Below are 24,527 nucleotides of genomic sequence, written 5' to 3'. Positions count from 1 at the left end.
CTAAGCAATGAGAATTCTGTTGTAAATATCCCAGGTGTGAAAACATATCGCTTATGGACCTCTATTAACAATGCATTGCAAATCTGGCATTGGATATAACTGAACATTTCATCGAATGCCCATTCGGTTGCTTAAATGAGAAACCGTCAGTTATACTATGAAAGCTACAAACAATATGACAACCATGTATATTAAGCATTTGACACTCGCGAGGACGCAAGCGATTCGCAGAACAGAATCTGGTGTGGATATTTCATTTGAATCATGCCTTTAGGTTATCATTTGATGTTTTCAAGAAACAAGTGTTTTCCTGAACTTTCTAGCATATGGGCTTGTGGGTTCGAATCCCGGATAATTATGGATTACAACCTGTATTTTTCTGAGAAAGTGTAATTTCAAATATGGCATATTTTGCATTTGCCCACAATATAAACAGCATTGTGTATTCATGATCTCTCTCGCAAAATATTTTTCACGTCAAATGCTTGTACGTTCATGTTTTTCCCTCACGCAACTGATATTTCACTTTCAGTTAATAACATTTTTTACGAAATAAATAAAATGTACATAGACTTTCTTCCAGAAAAAATAGAAAATTCGTAGATTTCTTGGACGTTCGTTTGCCCTTCTTTTCATCCTTAATTCATGTACTGATTGTCAAGGTTTTATCTGTACCAAGTAAACAACAGAGATATTGTAACAGTAAGACGCTAAGTCTTATCGCCAGCCCGACCTACATATGACAGGCGGAATGGTAGCGATAAGGGTTCATATAGAACAACGCTGTCCTAGTTAGGTAGAGGTTTAGACCATGTTTCATATTATTGTTTTCTTTATTCTAGTCATTGGTGGATTGTTCGACAGAGGTAGGTTGGTAAACTAGGATTGGGAAAGGGGTAAATCTTAATGAGTCTAATGATATGTGCGTTCCTTTGATATATGTGAGAGATTGATACTATTCTGAGTCCTACCAGTCAATGCCCCACACTTCTGCAAGTACATATTCCGTTCGCTCGTCACGCAGAGGATTCTGGTTCGCTTCCCCACATGGGTACAATATGTGAAGCCAATTTCTTGTGCTCCCCCGACGTGATATTGCAGGAATATTGCTGAAAGTGGTAACCATACTTACTCACTGACACGCTCAATTCTGCATTTACATGTAGGGCTTGAGAGTGATCTGTCAACAATCGAATCTCATCCAGACCACCCAGTGATCGATATCATGAACAACTATCCACGTCATCGGCACATTATGGAAGGCCGGAAATGTAGTCGCCGATCGTGCACGTTCATAGAGTTTGGGTGGATTAATGTTTGTATGGGCCAAAGATAAGACTTTAATATAGAAAACAATATATGTAATTATATAATATTACATCTCTGAGCTACTAGTGAAATAGCGGAAAACTCAGTCAGGATACAAACAAGGAGAAAGATACTACATGTCATTCTGTGCATTACTTGCAGGTTGCTGTAACACTCCACCGTCCTTCAAAACAGGAAGTAGCGTTTTAGTCAAGCCGGAAAATACCCCAGTTGGTACGTAATACTCGCACAAATAACACGATCCATTCAGGTCAGAATTACACATCCTGGGTGAAGGTAAATAGAGTTAAAGCGGCGTCTTCTTTTATAGTAACAATTTAAGAAAACTATAATGGATCGCGCTGCAAGGGCGGAATGGGGATGGAGGGGACAACACTCTCTTGTGCTGTTTATTATACGAGACGTAATACTAACCTTGTATTTTATTAGAGGTTGTTTATGGTTTACCTAAATCCCATTTAATTATCAATTTAGACGAAGAAACTGAGACGTTTCCATAGGCATTATGGATGTAGCATGACTGACACATGAGAGCATGGCCGACTATTGGGGTCGCTGAGTGCCTTTCCAGAGGACAGGATGCTCGTTACGTGACGAAGAAACTGAGACGTTTCCATAGGCATTATGGATGTAGCATGACTGACACATGAGAGCATGGCCGACTATTGGGGTCGCTGAGTGCCTTTCCAGAGGACAGGAGGCTCGTTACGTGACGGAGAAACTGAGACGTTTCCATAGGCATTATGGATGTAGCATGACTGACACATGAGAGCATGGCCGACTATTGGGGTCGCTGAGTGCCTTTCCAGAGGACAGGAGGCTCGTTACGTGACGGAGAAACTGAGACGTTTCCATAGGCATTATGGATGTAGCATGACTGACACATGAGAGCATGGCCGACTATTGGGGTCGCTGAGTGCCTTTCCAGAGGACAGGAGGCTCGTTACGTGACGGAGAAACTGAGACGTTTCCATAGGCATTATGGATGTAGCATGACTGACACATGAGAGCATGGCCGACTATTGGGGTCGCTGAGTGCCTTTCCAGAGGACAGGAGGCTCGTTACGTGACGGAGAAACAGACGTTTGTAGCGACTAGAACCAGACGTCCATATGCGTATGAACGACATAATTTGACCTTCACACGTTTTGAGCGAGACTGTATTCTTGAAATTACGTAAACACTGAGGGTGTGGGACATTTCCAAATTCCTGGGGATGATTTTCGAGTTCCCTAGCACGAGGGCATACACGGCGGTGTGTCAGGAGTTAAGACCATTTAACCCTCAACTTAACGTTATAGCACAAACTGGGATAAGTGAACGTGGTTATCTTTTCAAAGAATATCCTCTCTTCGGTCGAAGGCGTGCACATCCAATTTATGGAGACGATCGGCGTGAATGTGAATGTTAAGTGACTGTCCAGCTCAATCTATAAATACAAAGTATGTTTGACATAATAACTAAATGATTGACCTTGACCGACACTAGACACATGACCTACTAGATACATATAAACAACTTCGGTAATCACGTTTAATATGTCAGCCATTGTTCCAACCTACATCTGCTGTATTACTACGCTGTAAAACTCTTGCTTTCATTTAATGATATCATTATTTGAATCTAAAGACGTTCCTGAAGAGCACACTGAACTGACATTCACTCATGTCTCCTTTTGAATATCTACGTTATTCCTCGTCGTGGTTGTTGTATGGATGTTAGTGTAAACACTAGGTCACATCTACCAAATGAAAATGCGAAATACATCCCTCAGAGTGTAGTGCCTCAACAGTGGATGCACCATCTGTTTGACAGGAGTGAAAACATCACACCGGATGCGTTGGATATCGGGAGAGACCCTGTTATGACATCAGCCCAAATCGTTTGCGTTATCGCTGGTTAAATTACAATCTTTGATCTTTTGTTGAAGCATTGAATATATTACATTTAATATCGATGAGTTTCGGAATCAATTTAATTTTAATCTTTGGAGGACTGCGGTATGATTATGTGTAACGGGTTCGAGAATATTTTCATAGTTCCTAGTATCGACTGTCTGTTGATATTTTAAACCCCTCCTTAGGCTTAAACATGAAATACACCAAAACAGAACCTGGAAGCCTCGAGCTAACCTCTGTTCCAATGTTCCTACTTGTCAGGTTCGGTGCTGCTCATTCTCACAGCCGCTGACAGTGACGGCCCCTCCGACTTGGTCTTCGCTGTCGGGGATACTGCGACGGGGGATCTGGTCAAGCTGGGTCACGGAGTCAGGAAGAGTAATGATGAATGGGCAGTGGACGTCGTTCTTAAAACAGAACTGGACAGGGATTTTGTAAATAATTCTGTAGTAACATATCATAATGATATCGCCCGTGGTCAATCCCTTCCCTAAATATACACATGGATATTAATCAAGCACCGCCCTCCTTTACTTGTTGACGTATATGCTTTGGAATCCAAATTCCATATAACAGTAACATTGAAAGTAGGCAATTGTTTACTTGCAATAATGTCAGCAATGCCGGAAAGTATTGTCACCATGAAAGTGTCACCAGTCTGACTATCACACAATTCTCAAATACTGATTGTTGTGATTGTATGAAGCACTACTGGCGACCGCATCAGTACCTGGTGTAGCCACAACCTCCTCAAACAAACGCCACTTTTTCACTCTGTCGTTCCTCATGAAATGCCTGCATCAGCCCTTGCAGATTTTGAACAGGAGGACTTCCACCTCGAACATGTCGCCCAAGAGAATCCCAAAGATGATATCGGTTCTCTGCGCTGGCCACGATATTATTTTGATGGTGATGACGGCTCAGGAACGTTGAGATCTACAGTTGTCCTCTAGGAATTGAGTTTTGGTTTCAAAATGTGGCTGTATCCAGTACTTCCTCTTGATAACATTTCCCTGTCCGTGTCCTGCATTACCTGTATGGAGATGAAACTTGCACCATCACTGAACCAGAGATATACCTCCATAACGTCAATAACAAGTAAAATATAACACCTTTCACCAGGCCAAGGAACACTATGACCTCTAGCCCGAGTATGTACCACGAAACATGCTCCTGTCTGTGTCTATCTGTGAAGAGGAACTTCTGATGGGATGACTGGCCCCAAAACCAGCAGCCCGCAGCCTCCTTCTGATGGTGTTGACTCTCACTCTCCATTGTCGGTGCAGTTCTCCATATGGTTCATGGGGTTACGTCAGTGGTCTTCTTCGGTTTTCCAGGCCTTGAACTCACCGGTGACCATGTGCGTCCTCACAAGTCGACTGATACCAGTGTTGCGCATTTTCTAATTAGCACTGATGTTGCGGCAGGACATACTAGTATCAAGCATGCCAATAACGTGCCATTTCTGAATGGTTACATCTTGTCAACACAGGAAAAGCTCACTTTTACTACTGTCGCCATTTGAATCATTTCAGAAACCTGCAGTGGTAATTAAATTTATACTCCAATATGAATATGCGAGTTATAGCTTCTGAGATACTGTGTGAAGTAGGTGTTTTACAAGTAAGTTCCAGTATGCAGGGTAAGATTGCCTGTCTTGACCAAATTGTTACATAATGCCTTGGATACAGTTGGTGCTTAATTAATGTCAATGTGAAGGAAAGATTCTTAAACCATATCGTGATTCATGATATATATACATGCTCAAAAACAGGTAAAAAAACAGGCAATGTACATGAATATATTTATTGCACCTGAATGTGTGGAATAAATTCCTGATGTTAACTGACTTACCTGAGGTAAAGAAGGTACCAATAAATGATGGAATCTATAAATACAACAAAATAATCATAAATACGTTTGTTTTCAGCATTCCTCAGTACGACACTTGACCTTTGATGTCACCGACGGTATCTACAAGGTACCGGTGATAATATAAAAATCTAGCTGGTCACTAAAATGTAAACTGTTGTTTTATTTATTGTTTGTGCACGGTTGTGTGTGTGTGCATATGTGTGCGCACACACAAATTCACACACTACATATAGAAGTATATATATGTATGTATGTATGTATGTATGTATGTATGTATGTATGTGTGTGTGTGTTAGTGTTATGTTTGTGTGGGAGTCTTCATTAGATAGTTTGTTACTTTTTACCGGATTGTACCCTTTATACTTATTTGGTGGAAAATGACTGTTCGATTTGTAGAAATTACAGTTCTGCATATCATGTTATCATGTTATCACTCTGATATCAATCAATTTCAGGTTCAGATGAGGTGTAATCTTATTATTACGGACATTAACGACGAAACTCCACTCTTTCTCAACCTTCCAGGGAACATCACGCTGTCAGAAGTTAGTACATCTAAAGTGAAACAACCGAATACATCCACTACACCTAACTGGCACCATGGCTTATGCATGCATATGTGTCTGGCCCGTCTAGACCACTTATGCTGGGGTCGGTGTCGTCTTCCAAAGCAGTAGTGGTAATGGCGGCATCAGCGGCGGTGGTGGTGTCAAAGTTGGTGGTGTTAATGTTGGTGGAGGGCACTCAGAGATACTATGGTCGACTAATTTAGACAAAGTTAACTGACTCCTATCCATGGTACAAGCACCACCTCATCTTCTGACATGACGTGACGAACGTATGGAACAACCGACCTGGGTATACAGCACCTTGCCATCACCTAGTTTATAGCTCTTCGAATCTGCGTAATGTAGGGTATGTCTCTAACCACCACTATATGGGTAACTCTTTAGACGTTTCTTACACTTAGGGTCTGGTCTGAATAAAACTTCCAATGTTTCAGACAACTGTTGTTGGTAAGGTCATCTACCAAGTGAACGCCACGGACGCTGACGTCGGTATCGGGGGTATGATAACATATTCACTTCAGGTATATACAGAACTCGTCATCTCTTGTGGAGGAGTGAAGTACTAGTTGAGTGAAGTACTCGTTGATCTACTTCTCTACAGGGTAATCAAGTAATAGTTTGCCCTAGGCACATAGAAGGAATCAATGAATCCCTTATTCAACCATCAAATCAATGAACCAGTCAACCAACCAAGAAGCAAGCATGAAGTGAAGCAGACAGTCTGAGACAGGATCAATACATTTATCACTGTGCTGTGTAATAATGCAATAATAGAAATGTTGTAACATTGAAGCAGTTTGTCTACGACCCACACCTCCCTGTAATGCAAAAGTCACAAATGTAGCAAGCCTAGAGTTTTCATTAAGGGTCATTCTTAATCTAAACCTGTTTGTCCCTATCAGCTCTAGAATTGTGATTCGTATATATACTGCCAGAGATTAGGGGTTGATCTATTCTAAATGTAGTAATAGAGCTTGTTAAATGTTAACCTAAAGGTCCCTCCTTTTGTCAGATAGAATGAAGTTTAATTTAAATATCCAATCAAGCAGAGCATTCTGTTTCTACAGAAGCTGGAGAAACAATGTCGGTTCACATTCTGCAGACATTTTCTAGACATGAACACCAGACAAGGACGCCTTTAAATCATAGTCAAGTCTATAAAGTCTCTCATTTCAACAAAAACTACTAGGGTCTGTCACACTATCTCAAATAAATCTAAGTCGAACTCTTTGCTGTAGGTCGTGTTTGTCAACTCAGGCACCTGATATGCGCAAGCTGGCCAGCTATCATTGGCCGAAAGATTATGAATGCCGGATATGGGCGCTACAGCGTTTTTACCCCCGTGTCTCTGATAAAGGACGAGTGTTCTGTTGTTATGATACCGCACTTTGATATCTTGAACAAAGTGTTAAGATTAGTTTTGATGTGACCTGTTCGAATCATAAGGTTTGGAAAGCTTTAGACCAGACAACACAGAGGGCTTGTCACTGCGTGTGCTGCTGTGCTTTCAGAGCCCCTAGGTACTATGTAAGAATACATGCATCTGTCCTCGTGTGACAAGCTGGAATAATTTGTATTTGTATAGAGCTTGTCGAGAAATATGTTTAGCAAACTCTGAACCATTCGTGCCTTCACATTTAACATCTGAAAGGCAGATACAGCGACATTAAATGAACGCCTTATCTCTGAAAACATAATTCCACTGCTTGACAAGTACTTGATGATGCACGACCTGACAAATTACCCCAAATTGCATATATGGGAAGCCCCCCAGCAGAATATTATACTTGAAAAATGAGTGATATAGGTTGTTGCCTACAACATGACAATTCAATTTCGTGTTTTGATTGTTACATCATACTGTCGGACACGTGTTAAACAGAAACGGCATTGAGTTCGCGCCACTGTATTACACGTGCTTAATCCCCGATCTACCTCATGTAGCTGTGGCAACCAAGTGTATTCGTCTACATTCCCTGCCCTGCCTTCTTGTCGCACACGCGTTTACAGCGCAGGCTCATCTAATATGTGTCAAACAGTACTAGACTTGGTTCATTTTGGACTTTTGTATGACAGGGAGGTCAAAAAATAACAATATCCCCAATTTATTTTGTCCAATATAGTTCCTGCACCGTTGATGTAAGGTTCATTTTAATTACTCTTGAACGAAAGAAATCCTTGGAGTTCTCTTTTCCTTTGAAGATGTTCGTGGTCCATGAGACTTGGGACAAGTTGTTTGCTATCAAATATATGTGTTATCAGCTGTCAGATGGAACGACCTCGCCCTTTCATATGGCAGCCCAAACAGGGGAGATTACTCTTGGAGACAAACTAGACTTTGAACAGAGGACTTCCTATAGCTGTAACATCACAGCAACGGTAGGTGACTCCTTACTTGACTACTCCTACAGGGATCTTTGTCACAACTGCCTGGCTGCTACCCCGGTTTACGATAGGATCAGTGTACTCTGTGATTTGACATTGTCACCATGGTATTTCGCTAGCAGCGGCAGGATGCAACAGTCATTCACATTCTACTTCATTCTAGACGTAGCAGACAAATAACTGGTTCGAAGTGTGTGTTTTTCTAATGTCAGTTTCCGCATCATTACGGAAGACAAGAAAACAAAGTGACACGAAAAGAAAACGATCTGTACTTCTGTTGAACCATAATCCCACAAAGACCTTTGTCGATTTCTTCAGGAAACGTATTTCTAATACAAACGTTCATCATAATGATCGACTACGAGCAAATGCAACTTGGGACGCCTTTGTTGACAAACACAATGCCACCAGACGCCCGTATTTCACTTGTCTCCTCTGTATCAACAATTCATAAATAAAACTCTCACACATGTCTCCATTCAAAGTTTAGGTAAATAAGGACTATGAACATAGCAGATGTTTATGGTAAGGACATATGTTTCACTTTCAGGATTTCATCTGACCAGCACTCAACATTCTCAACACGTTGGCAATTTATACTTCAATTTTACCTTAGGAATTAATGAAAAAATAATATCAAAAACAGTATCAGAGGATGAAAACGTTAAAGCAATTGATGTTTGACTTCTTTGACTGGCGACCCGTGAAGGTCCTGGGGTAGACTAGATCTTCAGCAACCCATACTTCCCATACAGGCGACTATGTTTGTGGCAAGAGGCGACTAACGAGATCCGCTGGTCAGACTCGCTGACTTAGTTAACACATGTCATTGGTTCCAAACTGCGCAGATCGATGCTCATGCTGTTGAGAACTGGATTGTCTGGTCCAGACTCGATTATTTACAGACCGCAGCCATATAGTTGGAATATTCCTGTGTGCGGCGTAAAACTAAACTCACTCTTTGACTGGCATTCTAGAAGTTGGGCAGATGAAGAGTGAGCACTGAATGGTTTTGCTGAATGTCTGATATGTGCCTGAGGAAGATCACACGAGTCATAGCTGACGTTTGAAACTTGTTCAGGAATGTTGCCCATGTCACCGTATTTAAAGCTATTCAAGTCCGTCCCTCTTCCCTGTATGTTCCGGAGTCCCTGTATTCGATAACAGACAAAGAGGAAGAGGCTTTCCCGCGGTACTAATGGAGACAACGAGTTGTGCACGGTTTTACAGTTTATAAATCACAAGTTGCATCAGTGGTCGTATGAATTCCTCTTCATCCTGTAACCGACTGATAAACTATGGACATGGGTTGAAGCAAGCATTGTCCGTGTGTTCAGCTCGATATGCTCTTTCACGTCGATTGGACTATATGTGACGTTTATATTTCTGACGTTTACAGGATGGCGGTGGCCTTACGTCGACGTCAACCTTGGACGTTGCGGTCACAGACGCCCAGGACACTCCCCCTGTGTTCGAGCGACCATCGTACACCGTACACATTGCAGAGAACGCCCATGTGGTAAATAAGTTAAAGCAAATCGCTGAGAAAAGCAAATGCAGCATGCGTGGACGACACCTGGGATAATTTATTTCAGCGAAGCGGTCTTAAGTAAACGACAAATAATATGGATGACAATATTTTGTTTATTGTATGCCGCAACGTTTCTGGGCTATTCTTTGCCCCTTTTTTCAGATGAATTGATACAAACAATATACACCAACGAGTATATATACTAATTTATACAAGAAGCCATGATTCTGACTTACAGTTCTCCCGCAGTAAAAGGACATATATGTCAATGCAAAGAGACAAGTGTCGTTAAAGACTGTGGCGCCATTTGTAATGTTCTTGTTGTTAGCACATTCCTGTCGTAAAAGGCGACTATCAGGATCGGGTGGTCCGGTTGCGTAGATCGATGCTCATACCGTTGATCACGGGATTGCCTGGTCTAGACTCGATTATTTATAGACCGCTGCCATAAAGCTGGAATGTAGCTGGGGCGGCGTTATACAACGACAATCAATCTTAGTGTGCATCGTTTTTCCAACGTCTTGTTGTATTGGTCCAGGGTAGCAGTGTTATGACCGTGAGGGCAACAGACGGTGACACCACACTGCAGAACAAGGTGGTGCTGGGCTTAGAAGCAGGCAAGTTCCAGTCAGAAAACAGCTAGTCAGAGAGCATCCACTATCATTGCTATTTCTATACGGACGTAACACAACAATAACCAGTTAAAATGACAATCAACATTGTTACAATCAGAATCTAAGCCATTTCGTCCTATCGGTTTGCACTTTGACTTTATAGTTACAAAGCAGTCATCAGTTCTAAACCCCAGTTCCACTGTAGACAATCGAACCAACATTCCAGGATCATGATGTTGTAGTCGCACGATATAGTATGATCAGAATGTTTTGAGAATGTAAAGGTTAAACATTTTCACTCATTACTCACGGATTAAATGGGAATATTTGGGGAAACTCCAGATTCAAACATGTGACCATTTAGTATTTTGTCAAGTCTCCATGGGCAGCAATGCAGGCTTCAGTGCTGTGGGGCCTACTACTGACCAAAGAATTTAGAAGGTCGTGGCCCATGCTGTCCCAATATCAGATCACCTCTTCTTTCATTTTCATATTTGTCAGATTTTTCATATTGACACTTTCTTCCATAAATCCGCAAACATCTTTTATTAGATTCAGGTGAGGGCTATAGCTTGGCAAGTGTAATAATGTCATATGTTTGGTCCGAAACCAGGCCTGTGCATGCTTTGAACGATGTTTTGGCTCGTTGTCCAAAAATTTCCATAGCACACGTGAGCAGGTGGAAGGGAATGTCCCTCCAGAATATCTGTGTACCGCTCACTGTTCACTGTTCAAATACACAGAGGGGTGTTGCGCCAACACAGATATGCCACCCCACATGTAAATTTCGCACTGTACTTTGGGTGTTCATACAAAGGTTTTTTAGTTTGTTCGATCCAGAATTTCAGTGTAATATAGAACAGCCACACAGGACTCACATATGAGAAAATCACATTGTCCCAGTTAATTCTATGCTGTACGTGTAAGCACCAGTTCGCGCCTTGTGATCGGTTTTCATGATCAGTGATGGATATCCTCGGCTTTTCTGGTGGCCCATTGCATGCAGCTCAGGTCTAATTGTCTCCTTATAGACAGTCACAGTTCCTCTATCAAAAATGTCCAGCCTTACGTTTTCTAAATTCCTTCATTTGGTTTTAGAAACAAGTATACCAAGACACCTCCTGTCACCGATAGTCATTTTTCTGGGCCGACTTGTGCCTGCCTGGTGCTCAGTGCCATATCCATTTGCAATATTTTCAAAACACGTTAAACAGTGGACAAAGGGGATGCCTATTATACTTGAAATCACTTTGGTTGATCTGATGTCTTTGTTCAGCCATACTAAGGATGACTGAAAATGCCCTCTGCTAGCAAATAAACAAATTATTCTCAATAATTTCAGTCATACTATTGTAAGGCACAATGTGCAACCAATATGTAATACTTGAACTCGTGTGTCATAGAAACCCGCCATGATAGTCTGTGCTACTACTCTGCTTAATACACCTTTACATGCTAAGTATCACGTTCAGGCATCCGTTCACTTTGTAAAATTACCTTGTCCATACGCTCGTTCGTTACGTCAAGAACAATGTTACCTCATACTCAAGCTGCAATGCGGTGTTCTAAAACGCGTTGCTTTTGTCCATGAAATTCGTGTAAAACCCATCATTGTTTTTTGAAGGTCCTTGTTCTAGCATCTTCAAACTTAACGATGACACAGGGGAGATAACTCTCATATCAAGTCCTGATAGAGAGGACGATGTGTTCAAAGACAACAATGGCGCCTGCGTGCTGAATGTCACGGTAAGAGAAAGACTGCGAATGTTTTGGGCCACTCATCCATATCACTGATGGCATCTAAGTCACAGTTCATTTTTATTACCACAGACTACCCAAGCTGCCAGTGAGGCGCTAGGTTATTGACACATGACCTATCCCACTGGGTACCATATTTTCGACAGGGTGAACAGAGTCAGTTTTGAACGAGCTCACTTGCCTAAGGTGAGACCAAATGTATCACGTGGATATACTTCGTTGTGGGGCAAGACTAAGTCCAAGAAACATTCAGGAGTCAAGCTGCCAAACACAGTCACCAATCCAATGACGTTCTGCGCCCACCGTTGCTTAACTTCAAGGTTACTCAAGGATGTTAAGTGGATGCTTTTCAGTATAATACCTTCCCTATTCAATATGGGAGAACAATGTAAGACGATCCACAGAGCAATGTTCAACTGTGAGCTTGTGAAATCTCGTGCAACTCCAATGTATGTAAACTATATATCAAATGGAAACAATGGGATATATAGTGAGTCCATATTAGAATGTCTTATCGTCATTTTAGTATGTTAAAACAGTCGTTGGAAAATATTTTAACCTTCATCAAAATAATGTGCGTTGCGCATAACATTCATGGTGTTCCACCTGTGACAGGCTACAGAAGACAGTGGTGACAGGCTACAATACGGGTTGTCGTCTGCATGGGTAATGGTGATGGTGTTAGTCACTGACATCAACGACAATCACCCTACTTTCAACGCTGGGAAGGTAAAGGCGTACACGGCGAGAGACGTCCCCGCTGGAGCACCGGTTGTCTTTGCACAACCCCAGTGTCTCACAGTTTTGGACGACGATAGGGTAAGGTACCAATCATCTACTTTAGACATAGCATTTTATCACTTGGTAAACCTATTGAAAGACGGATGACTGAGTAACTCTGTTTGCACTTTGGAAAAGGTCTGGTTACCGTGCCATTAAGCGATCTAAGTAATATTACTCTCACGTGCATTATTACAGACTTAGCAAATATAGTAGCTTTATCTGTCCCTTACCTGAAAGACTTTCTAACAAGAACAATGTAATGTGGCCTACACTGTGCTGGTGTACTTGGGTGGCCTAGTGGGCAGAGCGCCCGCCCTCAGAGAGCGCAAGGCGGGCTGCCCAATGCCGCCATACCTTTTCTCCAAGATACGAGAGCACAAAGCAACAATACGAAATTACTTTGACATGTTAGATCCATTAGGCATCATGCCACAGGGAAACAACGAATCGATGTAGTGATTTGAGTAACTGGAAGCTTCAAGCCTAACTGGAAATGATTTGCATTGGCTTTTTGACAATCTTGATGTTAAATATAGGTCTTAGAATATTTCTAACTCTGTCATACAGGATCCCTAAATATGTCACACTACTTCGCGTGACCTTAGTACACCCGGAGATAAATAATGTACACATGGTCTACTAAAGTTTTATATTGGCGTTTAACTGGCCTTACCCGTCTTGGGCAATGTACAAAAACCACGGGTCTTCCCTTACGTTGGGCAATGTCTAGTTCCAGAAGAAGGAATCAGAAGATCAATCAATACGACGTAAACCATGAAATCTATAAGCTTGACATTCCTTCGATCAGACATTCTTGGATTCTGCAAATAACGTTTCCGTTATCTGAAAACTGGTTTTGAATGATCAGTAATGACCATCAACCGTGGATTAAGTCAGGATGCACATTTCCGGAATGTCCATTCGTTATTACTCATCCATGACAGGTACACCTCGAGACATCAAACCAACATTATCGCCACTTAAAAACAATGATTCCTAATAAACAGCTGATCGACTCTTAAATCGTCAAAACAATTGTAATTAGAGCAATATATCAAAACACACGCACACACGCACACACGCACACACACACACCTTATTGAGACGTACAGGTTCCAGAGCATCTGCCGGTCAGGTGAAGACAGCTATGCATTTATATTGAAGTGTAGAGTCTGACACAGAGAAAACACCGAAGTCGGATAGGCCCATTTTGCCCTTGAAAGTTGCTGACAAATGTATTAATATCCGTAGCAGTACAGGTCGTTTGAGAAAAGAACGACGTCCTGTTACTAGAGGTACATTGTGTCACTACTGACAAATGATGTCAAATGCCATGCATGTATGGTGGCAATCACCCCAAACTGCACAGGAGTACCAGGGAAGTTATGTTCTAAAAGCTGATGATATTCTTATTTGTACAACCGATTGAACTGCGACACTAGCAGAAATCGGAATTTCGGTCGAAAGATTTAACTTAAGCTTCCGATAGATGGATTATCGTACATCGTACATCGTACATCGTGTCTGTAAAGCTAGATCATCACTAGACCGTTCAAGGCATAGTAAAGCTTTCTAAACGTTGCAAAACTGGCCCGGTAAGCCTGGAAACAAAAGTCAAATGCACCCTTTGAGTTTCTCCATGTTTGCCAACAGGGTCCAAATGGCATCATGGAGATCTATCTACGGTCTATTGGCAACAAACACGACACAGTCTTTCAAGTATCGCCCCAGAGAGCATATTCTCAGGCACAGATCTTCCTCAATGTGATCAATGCATCCGCACTGCAGGCATACCCATACGACTTGATGACAGTTGAGGTGGGTTACCCGTATGACTTACTAACAGTTGAGGTGGGCTACCCGTATGACTTAGTTACAGTAGAAGTAAGTTACCTGGACGATTTGCTTACATTTGAGGTGGGTTACCCGTACGACTTACTAACAGTTGAGGTGGGTTATCGTATGACTTCCTGACAGTTGAGGTGGGTTATCGTACGACTTACTAACAGTTGAGGTGGGTTATCGTATGACTTCCTGACAGTTGAGGTGGGTTACCCGTACGACTTGACAGTTTATGGGGGTTACCCGTATGACTTACTTACTGTTGAGATGGGTTACCCGTACGACTTACTAACAGTTGAGGTGGGTTATCGTATGACTTCCTGACAGTTGAGGTGGGTTACCCGTACGACTTGACAGTTTATGGGGGTTACCCGTATGACTTACTTACTGTTGAGGTGGGTTACCCGTACGACTTACCAACAGTTGAGGTGGGTTATCGTATGACTTCCTGACAGTTGAGATGGGTTACCCGTACGACTTGATGACAGCTGAAGTGGGTTACCCATACGCCTTCCTGACAGTTGAGGTGGGTTACCCGTACGACTTGCTAACAAGTGAGGTGGGTTACCCGTATGATTTCCCGACTGTTGAGGTATGACTTCCTGACAGTTGAAGTGAGTTGCCCACAGGACTTGCTGACAGTTTATGTGGCTTACCCGTACGACCTGTTTACAGTTGAGGTGAGTTACCCGTACGGCGTGCTGACAGTTGAGGTGAGTTACCCGTACGACTAAAGTACATTTGAGGTGGGTTACACATATGACTTGCTGACAATTGAGGTGAGTTACCCGTGCGAGTTGTTGACAGTTTATGTGGGTTACCCGTACGACCTGTTGACAGATGAAGTGGGTTACCCGTACGACTTGAGTACAGCTGAGGTGGATTCCACGAGAATCCTTCCTTATTTTCACATCCTTCTTCATGATAATTTCATCTCCCGTAGCTTTGTTAAGGAACAATTTTCATGTCTGCTACAATACAGCTGGTCGGTGTACTGTAGTTCCGTATAGGACAGTTGAGCTACCTGAGGCTCTACAGCTCTGTCTATGACAGAAGAGACAGGCAATGATACTAAACTTCATTGTATAACAGTATAGCTAGCACCATCAGTCTCTTACAGAGCAGTTTCTTATGTGTTACGATAGAACTAGAAAGTGTGCTTCCAATTCTGTATGGGATACGGCAGAGCTAGTAGATGTTACTACAGTTCTATATGTGTTGCGGTGGAGCTAGTAGTTTTTGGTACAGTTTTGAATGTGTTACGATAGAGCTAGTAGTTGGAAGATGTTACTTGTGTGCTGTATCTTTCACTAACACACTTGCTCATGGCAAACAGCTTTACGCTAAGGAGACGTCGTCACCCAGTCATATAGCCATGGTCACGGTGTCAATCGACGTGCAGAACACCCAGTCCCAGTGTAACCACGTTCCCATCGTCGGCTGACGTAGAATGTCACGTGGAAGCCTTGTCAGCTGAACGGGGAATGAAGATGTGTGCAGATCTTTCCTGCGCGAAATATCTTCAATTGAACAGTCACTTGAGGGTGTTCCTTTGAATGATATGTATTCCTGTGAATTTGAAGTTACACATAAGTTATATGTAAATAAAAGAGTGTGACTGTAACTTAAAACTTTCATGAAAATTATATTTGTTCCCGTAAACACAAAGCCTTTTGTTTAGCATATCAAACTACAGAACCTTTTCCACACCCTAAAGAAATCAGTGCACAATTCCAACTATATTACTGGTACGTGTTTGTGGATCGCTATCATATAGTGGTTATACTGGGGTGAAGGAAAGGTGACCGTATCCTGCCTCAGCGGCTTCACACGTCAAAAGCAAATGCAAAAACTATCATAAAACATTTGAAAACCTCACCGAGGCCTTGAGTGTTGTATCTTTCATCGAACAAATTCTAATCGAGTGTCAAATGACGTTTTTTCCATATCTTGATAAAGATGATTGATTCCGGTTTTCTGAATGACTATCATACGCATGTTACAGTAGAGCTGGTTGGTGTTGTTACAGTCCTGTGTCTTACAGTAGAGCTGGTTGGTGTTGTTACAGTCCTGTGTCTTACAGTAGAGCTGGTTGGTGTTGTTACAGTCCTGTGTCTTACAGTAGAGCTGGTTGGTGTTGTTACAGTCCTGTGTCTTACAGTAGAGCTGGTTGGTGTTGTTACAGTCCTGTGTCTTACAGTAGATCTACCAGTTTATTGTTTCTGTGACTGAACAGTCTTTCTGCCAATGTGTTCTTGCCTTCATGTATGAACCAGTTGTCATTCAATCCACGTTGTCTCATGTCATTTCAGTTTCTACTAGGCCTATCGTTGTTTACAATCACACAGTTACAACTGAGTCGTCGACATGTAAACCAACTATATAACCTATGTGGATTATCTCCTACACTTTCATGGCAACCACTTTTGTCGCTTTCAGTAAGATATTTTACATGCTCTGGGGATTTAGGATACAATATACACACGATAGACACAATATACACGATAGACACAATATACACACGATAGATACAATATACACACGATATACACACGATAGATACAATATACACACGATAGATACAATATACACACGATAGATACAATATACACACGATAGATACAATATACACACGATAGATACAATATACACACGATAGATACAATATACACACAATGTACACACTATTGATACAATATACACACGATAGATACAATATACACACGATAGACACAATATACACACAATGTACACACTATTGATACAATATATACACTATAGATACAATACATTGCATGTTCTAGACTGGATCGCTACACCAGGTACGATGGCGATAGAGAACGCAGCCGATACGATCTCCTCAAGGGCTTGAACATTGTCGCCAGAACAACATCGCATTAGAGTGTTATGTTGTTATGTTGCATGTGGATTACACACGTGTTAGCAAACAGAAATATTTGATCTATGATGGAACTAGTACCCCAAAAGTTCTATTGCGCTCTGTTGGTCATAAATCCATGTTAATACGTTTGTTATGTTTCGCTGCATAAATCAATGCCTCCTAATCAATGCCCATCGCTTCTTTAATCTGTTGGAAGTGGGTTTTGTCGAAAACGAGGCACGGTGTGTGAAGAGACTTATCCGTGTGATACGTGGGTGGAGAAATCAAAGGCACCAATTGCTCTCCCAGCCTTTATTGAATTCTGCATTACCGCGGTACGTCAAACATGTTCGTTGCATCGACTTGTGCAAGTGTTTATTATCTGAAAATGCAGGCTCCATGGGTAGTTGGATGGGGAACAGCATCAGTGCTACAGAAACTAAAGACTATCTTGTAAAATTCTATTCCTCTTACATTCAGGACGTAACCTTTTCGCAAAACATGAAGTGTATCTAATGAATGCACTTGTACCAATACCACGCGACGTGACCTGTGGGATATTTCCAAACTTTTTTTCTGTTGTTGAATTGAGACTGCTTGGCATCTCAACCGCAACGTGTAAACAGTGCAGGTCAAAACAAACATTTGTGCCGTGGTTTGTGAACGTGGTTGATCCCTTGGATCCATCAAGCATTTGTGTGTGTGGTGAAGAGTAACATCTTAGTTGCTGATACAGAAAAAGGAAAATAACTGTTCCCTCGGGCTCACCCCCAAAATGGATTACTTTTTAAATCTGGCTCTGCTTCTTGGGAGCGCATCAGGGCAGATTGTGATAGACATCAACATGGCGAAAACGGTGTCTGGTGATGTCCTTGCGTCACCTGTCGCCATCAGTCCGATGCACTGTGCCACGTTGTGTGTGGACGAGCCGTTATGCCAGGCTTTTACTACAAAGTGTGATTGGAGATTCGGTTCTGATGTTGGATGTCACCTGTTTACCACCACAGAGGGACAGAGGACGGCTCCTGGGTCCTGCCTAGGAATGTTCAGCAACAGACCTAGTAGGACATTTCCTATTACAACCCCATCGACGATCTCTGTCACCACAACATCAACGACTACAATTACAACACCTATATCTACCACCACAACACCTGCTACTTCAACCACAACGCCGACTACATTTACGACACCTGCAACTGCCACAACACCTGCAACTACCAGAACAACACCAACCACTACCACGACAACACAAACGACTACAATTACAACACCATCATCTACCACCACAACTCCTGCTACTTCAACCACAACACCAACGACTACAATTACAACACCTACAACTACCACCACAACGCCTGCAAGTACCATCACAACACCAACGACTACAACTACTAAACCTACAACTACTACCACATCATCTACAACTACCACCACAACACCAACCACTACCACCACAACACAAACGACTACAATTACAACACCTACCACCACCACAAGACCTGCAACTACAACCACAACACCAACAACTATAACTACAACAACACCTACAACCACCACGACAACACCAGGCACTACCGCAACACAAACGACTACCACCACAAGACCTACAACTACCACCACAACACCTACGACCACCACAACACCTACAGCTACAGTCACAACAGCTACAACGACCACAACAACACCAGCCACTACCACCACAACGACTACAATTACAACACCAACGACTACCACAACATCAACGACTACAATTACAACACCGACGACTACCACAACACCAGCCACTACCACCACAGCACCAACGACTACAAATACAACACCGACGACTACCACAACACCAACCACTACCACCACAGCACCAACGACTACCACCACAACACCTACAACGACCATAACACCAACGACTACAATTACAACACTAACGACTACAACACCAGCCACTACCACCACAACACCAACGACTACAATTACAACACCAACGACTACCACAACACCAGCCACTACCACAACCCCGACGACTACAATTACAACACCGACGACTACCACAACACCAGTCACTACCACCACAGCACCAACGACTAGCACCACAACACCTACAACGACCACAACACCTACGACCATCACAACACCTACAACTACAATCACAACACCTACAACTACCACAACACCAGCCACTACCACCACAACACCAACGACTACAATTACAACACCGACTACCACAACACCAACGACTACCACCACAACACCTACAACGACCACAACACCAACGACTACAATTACAACACTAACGACTACCACAACACCAGCCACTACCACCACAACACCAACGACTACAATTACAACACTAACGACTACCACAACACCAGCCACTACCACCACAACACCGACGACTACAATTACAACACCGACGACTACCACAACACCAGTCACTACCACCACAGCACCAACGACTAGCACCACAACACCTACAACGACCACAACACCTACGACCATCACAACACCTACAACTACAATCACAACACCTACAACTACAATCACAACACCTACAACGACGACAACACCAACCACTACGACCACAACACCTACACGTACAACTACCACCACAAGACCTACAACTACAATCACTACACCTGCAATTACCACCACAACACCTACCACCATAACACCTACAACTTCAACCACAACACCTACAACGACCACCACAACACTAACGACTGCAATTACAACTACCACCACAACAGTTAAAACTTCTAGCATAAGAACCACAACACTTGCAACTACAACAACAACACGTAATCCTTATGTCGCAGTCACGACTACAAAACCAGCTACAACTGAAGATAGTGACACTACAACAACCACAAACTCAAACTCTGAAACTACAACCACTGCACAGACCACCATTACAAGTACTACAGCTCCACAACAATCACTGCAGTCGCCGTCATGGTTTGTCAATACAGGTGCAGAAACGCCGAGTTCCTAACGCAGTGCTACAGCTGAGAGAGCACAGGCAAATGAGTTCCACCACGCCTAGAAGCATGTATAACAGTGGTTACTTTGTGTGGACACTTCTACCACACGAGTATCCCATTCCATGGATGAGACGGATTTTCTGGAAACTGTGTAGTAGAAGTTGTGTGTGGAACAACATCCCTGTTCAGTGTCAGTAAGATCAAGTCATTTCTCTCCTATGTATCTCCATGACAAGGATATCACACTGTACATGCCACTGACTATTGTAGAAACTCAGCAATTTACTATGACTTATGCGTTAGCTATTTAGCACATAAATCTAAAGCATTCAAGTTCCTGTGGAGTTGTTCCGCACTATGCTCTTACATCGTTGCGCCTTTGCTATATGTATCTCATCTCAAATATGTAAGAGTGCGTAAGATCTACAGATATTCCTAAAACACTGTTTGTACATATACCTATAGCTAGAAACGTTTTCCGGAATAACTCTCACCTGCGTCCTGTGCATTCACTCTTCATAGTTATAAGTGAAAATGTGCATGTTGCAGTGAAATGCTCATTGATATGAATTAATTTCTTTCATCACTTTATTAAAAATATTCTTCAAAATATCAACAAGAAATTCCACGTCACGATTCATTCACAGAAAAATGCAAATAATATAGTTAAAATACATGCATCAACAATATGTTCCAAATATGTATAAATATATGTATAACAATTCCACATTTCTAAGTGTATCGCTCAATAATAATGAACACATCAAATGCAGTTCAACAAGGACATCATCAATGTGTGACAATCTGATTATGTCATAAAATAATGAGAGAATGTTATTGCTTATCAGGAAAATAAATGTAAAATGTCCCATTTACATATCCGATTTGCTTGAATGCATCTGGTAAGTAACTTTGCCTATGGCATTCTATGGACTGAGGAGTACACACAATGCATAAGTTGTGTGCATAGAGGACATGTGTGGCACCATTGAAATATCTCGTTTTAAGCTCCAGGGGGTCTTCAATACGACGTCGCACTCGCGTACTGTTTTATGTACTTGTGTGGCGGGTGTCGTAAACAAGCACCAAGCATTTTAGTCATGCACACGTCTCATCATTTTCATTTGGTTCCGTGTTTCTATCTTAGTGTATCATGAATTCCAATTCTTAAGAAGTGAGCTGGATTTTACGCCGCTTTTAGCAATACTAGTATTCTCGGCGTCGTACACCAGAAATGGGCTTCACACATTGTACCCATGTGGGGAATTGATCTCGGATCCTCTGCGTGACGAACGAACGCTTTATCCACTAGGCTACCCATCGCCCCTCTTAAGAATTTCCACAACTTTCGAATCTATTTCCTTGATATAAAAAGGTGAAGTCGTAGCGATTGATAGTAGCAGCTGGATTGCTGAAACAGAGGAAAATGTCGGGCGTTGCTGTCGATATGACTGATTAGAGTTATTAGACCTTGGCGGATGTATACAACATGGCAGTCTTGATTGCTCGAGAAGTTCCGTGATGGTCGGCTGCACCTAGATATATGGAGAGGATTTGAATGTATGTATGAACTCTAGATTCTAGAAAATTGAATACATGCACCAGCTGACACATTTTGAGGCCTTTGTGAGTGCTTTGTCACGAAATACCTTTGCCGGGATTTAAGTGATCCACTGCGGGGTTTTTGTTTCACTGAAAAAAGTGTGTTTTTCATAATTCATTTATGTCATTAACATTTCAGGACACTTTCGTTCGACACCAACCTAATTCTGGGTTAAACTTTGCGATGCAGTTTAGAAATCTCGCTATAATTAAAAGCTGTCAAATAATATAATTTTATAACCTAATGTTTTCTGTTTTTGACCCAGATATTTTTTACGGTGTGCTGCTTAAATTTCACCAATGCCTGTCATGCTGGATAACCCAGAACAGAATCAACATGTTCTAAATGACATTTGGTTTCCGTGTCATTGTGCCTGAGAGTAACTATTCATATAGCTAGAATAGTCGGGAATACTAACTACATCCATACTGACTGGATCGCACATGACTGACTGACACATGGAGCTTATTGATATACACATATACACATTTTACTCAATACATTGATCGGTAGAGGGCATCTACTAGAAGGTAAGCAGTACAATTAACTAAATTTCTTCAGTGTTACAAGCTGTGTTCAGGGCTCAAACGTAACATCAGTGCTATGGATTCTGTCTCTGGTCCTTGACCTCTCTGACATGCAGTCCAAGTACAGCCTGCATTCAGCTATACATGCCTACACAAACTCATTCGTTGTAACATCAGTGACTATCAACGACTGTCACATTTTCAAAAAAACATCTGACATATCGTGCAACATGCGATTAATCTGATTTTGTGCGAAATGCAGCATGAAATGAAAACAACTATATACAGTTATCTCCGTTAGGTGAAATGCTAACACGTCATCAACAAGTCCAACGTAATAAGCAAAATTTGTTTCTATGACGACACGTGGTATAGGGCTCATTTAAATATGGTGGTTAAATTAGACCTGCATTTCACATGGAAATAAATTCATGAGTCAAGTGATTAAACATTAACAGTATCAAGGTAGTTTTAATTCATAAGGGCAATGTGTCTGATTTAATTCTGACTCACCCCCACCGATACCCCTCTAGACTGTAATATTAGCGAGGCATACAGAATCTGCATATAGTAACATGATAGCAGACCGTATGGCGAAATACATTTTCTAATTATATAATGTCACATACCATTTTCAACTTACAAATATGAATAATACTCATGTGAGTAGGGGATAAGTGACAATCTGTATAGATGCAAACAAACAAACTAAAGAAATCAAATAGCCATATTATGGTGAGCATCCTTTCACGAGGATGAATGCTACTTTCTATCAAACCACCGCTTACCATGCCAGGCTGCCTCTCGGAAGTTACTTGAGTATGTGTCATTACGTACTAAGCATTTACCAGTCAGACTGTCTACTACTATGCATACGTATTCCATGGTGATGGGTTGATAATATCACCCGTGAAGTATTGACCATGTAGAAATTGCGCCTGTCATTTTGAAGGTTAGAATTTCTCGCATCACATCTACAGTCTCGAACGTTGTAAACTGGACTTAATGTTTGACAGTTAAAGGCAAAGGGTATCTAGATCATGTTTGACAGGTGAGAGCTGGCGACATCTACAATATGTTTGACAGGTAAGGGCTGGTGGCATCTACAATACGTTTGACAGATAAGGGCTGGTGGCATCTATGCCATGTTTGACAGGTAAGGGTTGGCGGCACCTGGACTAGATGATTGACTGTTATGGGCAAATAACACCTAGACTAGATGTTTACAATACATTTCAATGTTTAATCATTTCCCCACCATCAGTTCAACAAGGCAAATGTCAGTATTGACAATTTTTAAAGATAACGTCTTCAAATAATTTCATTTGTTCGACTTCATAATAGTAGACGAATCTGTATCAAAACAGAAAACAGGTTGTTATCCATGAATGCTGTCAATATTGTACATCCTAACTTATAAGATTCCAAAATTTAGGCAAATATCCTGTTGTCTAGATGTCGGAATGTTGAAGTCCATGTATGGATGTGTATGTGCCGCTGTCATTGTCACTGACATTGTCTTCCATGAGAGCCTCTTTGTCTTCCTTCCGTCTCGTCTGTACTATATCTGCATGGTGTCTGAGGACGTCGTCCAAGGCGGGGTTTCGCATCATGTAGCCGTCGTACTCGTCAATCCTCATCATCACCTCCTGCTCATCTACAGTCTCCTCATTGGCTGGGCCGCCGTTGTCCACCACGTTGTTGTCCAGGCTGTCGCTGTCACTGAAACGTTCACGGGTGGAAATGACGTTCATGGAATCAGGTAACCTAACCCTGGTGGCAGTGCGTGTACAATTCCGCGTGATGACACCACACCGGGACTTCACGAAGGGGGATTTCCCAGTGGTGGGCGCAGCTAAATACAAAGTACTGGTAAATACTGCTTCACACATGGAATATATATCAGAGACTTCATCTGGATCGTTCTGTCATTGTGACTTCTTACAGAAACCTC

At 42.0% G+C, this 24,527-nt stretch overlaps 3 protein-coding genes across 4 annotated transcripts in view; 2 read left to right on the top strand and 1 right to left on the bottom strand.

Annotated features, from left to right (window-relative positions):
- Positions 1–767: 767 nt before the first annotated feature.
- Positions 768–21,320, top strand: LOC137285238 (cadherin-related family member 1-like). 2 transcript variants are annotated; one of them, XM_067817538.1, is made up of 13 exons: positions 768–866; positions 1,471–1,542; positions 3,489–3,661; positions 5,158–5,208; positions 5,558–5,647; positions 6,106–6,192; positions 7,934–8,050; positions 9,456–9,575; positions 10,126–10,204; positions 11,826–11,947; positions 12,575–12,778; positions 14,396–14,560; positions 15,921–16,246. In XM_067817538.1, exons 1-13 carry the CDS (start codon positions 812–814, stop codon positions 16,026–16,028), a joined length of 1,443 nt encoding a protein of 480 aa, XP_067673639.1. In that variant the 5' UTR covers positions 768–811; the 3' UTR covers positions 16,029–16,246. The 2 variants fall into 2 exon arrangements, with proteins under 2 accessions (XP_067673639.1, XP_067673638.1); XM_067817537.1 differs by lacking the exon at positions 15,921–16,246 and adding an exon at positions 20,432–21,320 and having other exon boundaries at positions 771–866.
- LOC137283252 (GATA zinc finger domain-containing protein 14-like) lies at positions 18,864–19,612 on the top strand (the record flags this gene model as incomplete). The annotated part of the gene is made up of 1 exon (XM_067814677.1): positions 18,864–19,612. A coding segment is annotated over one exon (687 nt), but the record flags the coding sequence as incomplete, so codon positions are not given.
- Positions 21,014–24,527, bottom strand: part of LOC137285236 (cadherin-23-like) — a 34,506-nt gene continuing 30,992 nt past the window's right edge. The window contains exon 28 of the mRNA XM_067817535.1: positions 21,014–24,295. Coding sequence (XP_067673636.1) covers positions 24,025–24,295 — 271 coding nt within the window. The 3' untranslated portion in view covers positions 21,014–24,024. The remainder of the gene's footprint in view (positions 24,296–24,527) is intronic.

The sequence above is a fragment of the Haliotis asinina genome, chromosome 5 (genome assembly GCF_037392515.1).
Source record: "Haliotis asinina isolate JCU_RB_2024 chromosome 5, JCU_Hal_asi_v2, whole genome shotgun sequence".
NCBI lineage: Eukaryota > Metazoa > Mollusca > Gastropoda > Lepetellida > Haliotidae > Haliotis > Haliotis asinina.
Note: the sequence above shows the minus strand (reverse complement) of the source record. Positions and strands in the feature narration are given on the sequence as shown.

Coding starts and splice junctions, on each gene's coding strand:
- LOC137285238 (XM_067817537.1), top strand. CDS start 812: ATGTTTCATATTATTGTTTTCTTTATTCTAGTCATTGGTGGATTGTTC. Junction 6,193..7,933: donor TGATAACATATTCACTTCAG/GTATATACAGAA, acceptor ATGTGTTATCAG/CTGTCAGATGGAACGACCTC. Junction 12,779..14,395: donor CAGTTTTGGACGACGATAGG/GTAAGGTACCAA, acceptor GTTTGCCAACAG/GGTCCAAATGGCATCATGGA.